This window comes from Hydra vulgaris, chromosome 06 (assembly GCF_038396675.1).
Source record: "Hydra vulgaris chromosome 06, alternate assembly HydraT2T_AEP".
NCBI classification, from domain to species: domain Eukaryota; kingdom Metazoa; phylum Cnidaria; class Hydrozoa; order Anthoathecata; family Hydridae; genus Hydra; species Hydra vulgaris.
In genome coordinates, this window is record NC_088925.1 from 53,412,745 (window position 1) to 53,417,858 (window position 5,114).

Consider the following 5,114-nt stretch of genomic DNA (forward strand, 5'->3'; position numbering starts at 1 on the left):
TAGCCATACAAAAAGACAAAAACAAAAAATTTAAATTCGCTTCAAACTCTTTTTAATTTTGCAAGGTTTATAAAAATTTCAAGCGTACTTTAGACAAAGATATTATCTAAAACAATTATTTGATTTTGTTCACGAATTTTGAACATAACTTAAAATAATATTATTCTTATAAAAAATTCTTTACAAAATGTTTACGAACCTTTCATCTTAAAACAACCATTAACATTTTCAAAGGGATTATTAAAACGTTTAGATGTATCAATATAAAAAAGTCATCAGGTAAACAAAATGTTTTTAATGTTTGTTTTTCTTTGATTGTCTATTTTGACGACTTGCTTTAAAACAAATTTAAAATGGATAATTTTAAAAATTGATCGAATATTTCATTTATTTTTTATAGTTAAAGTAAGTTACTGCATTTAAAAATATTTTTCTTTATTTCTATATTTCTTATGAAAGGTAAAGTGTCAATGTATTTTACGTTACTTTAACTTTCTACTAAGTCAACACAAAATGATACGAAGCAATAGGTTATAATTGTATTATTTTGTGAAATAAAAGGGATAACGTTTATTATCATGCGTAAATATTGAAATTTTTTGAAATAAAATTTTGGTAAACAATTTTTTATTAAAGATTTATTCTTATTTTCTAATATTAGATATATGATAAAAGCATGTAGTTTTTAAACAAAATATAAGTCTGTATTAAATAAACGAAACCTCATACTGTTATATATATTTTTGTAGCTCTAGAAAAGCTCTATATAAGTGTGCGATCAAACTTTTACTACACTAGGTAGATGTTTCTTTTAGTAAGAAAAAATAAAATGACTGTGGAAAAAAGTATTCAGACAAAAAAAAATTTTCTTTTTCGGCATTTATTTCTTTAATATTTAGTCCATTTTCCTTTATTAGTAATTACTTCATCGATTCTCTTTGGCATTAACTCAATATATTTATATATTGAGTTAATGCCAAAGAGAATCGATATAATGCTGGAATTCTGTGGATAATTATATCCATAGAATTCTAGCATTTTCTGAGTGCTGCGTCAATACGGTCTTTTTTCGTAAATATAAGCTTACCGATTTCTTCCTTGACTACTTTCCATAGGTTTTCTATAGGATTCAATTCTGGACTTTCTGCTCGCCAATCTAACACCTCAGGCTTTGATATTTTTGAGTACTCCAACTGCTTTTTAATTCTTCCCAGAGTATCTTGAACAGTTGACTTGGACAGTTGACTTGAACAGTTGACTTGAACAATTGACTTGAACAGTTGACTTGAACAGTTGACTTGGGCTTGCTAAGCTGTTGCGCTACTTCTTAATCCATTTTGTCTTCTTTTGAGAGCACTTCAATTTCTTTCCCAACAACTTCTGTCAACTTTTTACTTTTCACCATGGTAACGGTCGTCAATGGATTCTAAATGTTTTAGAAATAGAAATTATGATTTTTATGGCTTTTACTTATATTATCTTAAGCTACTAGGATACTTATAAGATCTTACATTATGAACTTTATTGAATATCTTGACCAAAAATTAGCACAAAGCAACGTTCATTTATTATAGAGTTATATCTAAAACTATTGTTTGTCTGGAATATAATTTTGTAGCTCTTGAAAAGCTCTAAATGTACAATTAAATATTTGCAACACTAGGAAGATGACTCTTTTGATAATACAAACTAAAATGACTGTGATATATATATATATACATATATATATATATATTATATATATATATATATATATATATATATATATATATATATATATATATATATATATATATATATATATATATATATATATATATATATATATATATATATATATATATATATATATATATATATATATATATATATATATATATATATATAGCAAATGATTAATAAAATCTGCCTGCCCATTGAGCAACAAACGTCTATTTTATATATAAATTAGTAAAAACACTTATCTAATTTTTTTTTCAACAAATTGGTTCTCCATCAGTAGGTTCATCAGAAAGCCTGAAGAACCTACTGATGGAAAAAAAAAGTTTTGAAGAAAATATTAGGTAAGTGTTTTTACCTATTTATTGTTTCTCTGTTCTTAAGAACATTGAGCATTTATTTGTAGAACAAACTAACACAATATACTTTTCTATTCCAACAGTCTTTATTTTTATGTCAGCGGCGGATCCAGAACATCTAGTAAAAGAAAGGGGAAAGATGAGCAATATTCAGCTCGCAATTCATGAAACTTTTGTCGCTAATTATTCTTAAAATATTTTTCTCATACTTCCTTAATCTATGTAACAATGAAATTACATCATATATTGTCATTCCAACAGTCTGATTTTAAATTTGCTCCACACAATTTTTTTAAAATTTTGTGTACATACGTATGTATGTATGTATGTATGTATGTATGTATGTATGTATGTATGTATGTATGTATGTATGTATGTATGTATGTATGTATGTATGTATGTATGTATGTATGTATGTATGTATGTATGTATGTATGTATGTATGTATGTATGTATGTATGTATGTATGTATGTATGTATGTATGTATGTATGTATGTATGTATGTATGTATGTATGTATGTATGTATGTATGTATGTATGTATGTATGTATGTATGTATGTATGTATGTATGTATGTATGTATGTATGTATGTATGTATGTATGTATGTATGTATGTATGTATGTATGTATGTATGTATGTATGTATGTATGTATGTATGTATGTATGTATGTATGTATGTATGTATGTATGTATGTATGTATGTATGTATGTATGTATGTATGTATGTATTGAAGATATCTGTCATAATTTGTCTAAACATTTCTTTTGGAAACAAAAAAAAATTGCTATTCTAAATTTTTTTTCTGTTTTTAGGAAGTATTTAAAAGCAGTTTAAATGATGAACCTTTTCAAGTTTCTATCAAATAACAATCCAATATTCAGAAACCTTATCTTATGAAAAATATGTTATACTGCTTTAATGAATAAAGATACTATAGAAATATTAGCAACCAGTGTATTCTGCATTTGATGTTTGTATCGAGAACGTATTTAGAACGTATTTAGATCGTATTTTAATACCGTTTCTACTGTTATCAAGAACTCTATGTGTAAAGCTACATTAAAGTACAGAAAGTTGAAATGTTAAATAGCACAAACACATTTACCAACGGTAGTTTGTCAACAAACGTTAAATCTTTAGTAACCCATTTGTCATTTATTTTAATCATCAACTGTCCAATAGGAATAGTTTTACACATTATTGGTCTATACCTGCTCATCAAAAATAAAGTTCGCAGAATACATAAAATTGATCGAGTTATTGTAATAAACTTATCTCTCGCAGAAGCGTTAACAAATGCAATTCTGTTTATATTTGGAATATTGGATTTTGCTGAAAAGGAGATTAAAAAATGGATGATAATGGTTATAAGAACTTTTATATTTGCTTACTACATAACAACTGTTATATTAACACTAAACCGTTTTCTTATACTTTATTTGCATGTAAGATATTATGCCGTTATCTCTAAGAAAAGGGCTATTTATTGTTTACTTGTTTCTTGGATATGCAGTGTGATTGTTGGATATGTTACAACATATAAAATAACTAATATGAAAGTGTTTGTAGCAAGTGACGTATTTTTCGATACATTTATAACACTGTTTTACGTTTTTGTTTACGGATATGCAATGAAATTGTCGCGAAATATGTCAAAAAATAAATCGCTCATACAAGAACAAAAATCGTTTTCGAGGACGTTAATACTACCTGCTTTATATGTTACAACCTACGTCATATTTACTGGCATACCTCATTTTATTTTTGCACCATACCATTTATTACGTAAAGCAATAAACAAAAAACTTAAATTAGTTTTAGACATTTCTTTTTCGTTATCTTTTTGGAATGACGCTGTTATATACATTTATACAAAAAAATTTCATAAGTTTATAAGCAAACATAGTTACAATAATCACCATAAGATTTTGTCTACCGTTGATCAAAGTACGTTTACCGCTAATCAAAGTATGTCTAACATTATTCAAAGGAATACGAGAATTTATCAAAGTAAGTCCACCGTTACAATGCAAAAACAAACAAGTAACATATCGCAAACCTTTTTTGGAAGAGCGCTTTCAGCTAAAAAATCCCAAATTAGTAAATAATAGAATGCGCTTTAATAGCGCATATTTATCGGAATATAAATATATGTGTGTGCGTGTGTGTGAATGTGTGTGTGTGTGTGTGTGTGTGTGTGTGTGTGTGTGTGTGTGCGTGTGTGTGTGTGTGTGTGAGCTGAAATAAGCTATTAAAGTTATCAATTTTTAGTCATATACTTCAATTTCAAAAAAATAAAAAAAACTTATTTTGAAAAAGTATTTTTTTTATATAAATATTTATTATGGACAATTTCAAAATTTTAAAGTTATAGATTAATATAAAAGTTTTAAATTTTAAAAGAATCAATTTAGAATGTTGGTTTATACTATTATACCATGTTCACACGAGCGATATTTAGCGGAATATTATCACAGAAAAAAATGTTCCCAGAACAATATATACTTCAAACAGTTCCTTGCAGAGTTCACACGTAAAATTGGGTAGACAGTACAAAAAAATGATTAAGCATTTTTCTCTAAAAAAATAAAATTATACTTGAATAAAAAGCGCCAAACAGTATTGCATATAACTTTAAATAAATAATAGTGTACGAGAGATAAAATTAAATGCTCAAAGCCCAGACTTTCTGCAAGCTCAAGTATGGTCGGAAAAAACCGGACCCTCTGCAAGCTCAGGTTTATCCAAAAAAACCAACTCCGAAAAACTTGCTTAAAAAACCCATACCAAAGTCACAAATAAGTTTAATTAAGCATTGATTATTTTTGTTTAATAAGAAAATTTAAATACTATAATTAGTCATCACCGTTAACAAGTTCTTGATAAGTATTGGGTTTGCTACATTGTTAAAGTGATTTAATATTTTGCTTGCCAGATTAATTGCTTAAATAACTTCTGTCTCACTCCAATGACGCAAAAAAAAAACCATTTAAAAAAATCTATTTGTACCAAGCAGTTTGCTGCATTTGTAG

The 5,114-nt window shown here is 26.6% G+C and overlaps 1 protein-coding gene across 1 annotated transcript; it reads left to right on the forward strand.

Annotated features, from left to right (window-relative positions):
* Window positions 1-303: 303 nt before the first annotated feature.
* LOC105843505 (alpha-1A adrenergic receptor) lies at window positions 304-4,400 on the forward strand. Its single transcript, XM_065800467.1, has 2 exons — window positions 304-405; window positions 2,895-4,400. The coding sequence occupies exon 2, from the start codon at window positions 3,162-3,164 to the stop codon at window positions 4,188-4,190; it is 1,029 nt and encodes a 342-aa protein (XP_065656539.1). The 5' UTR covers window positions 304-405; window positions 2,895-3,161; the 3' UTR covers window positions 4,191-4,400.
* The last annotated feature ends 714 nt before the right edge of the window (window positions 4,401-5,114 follow it).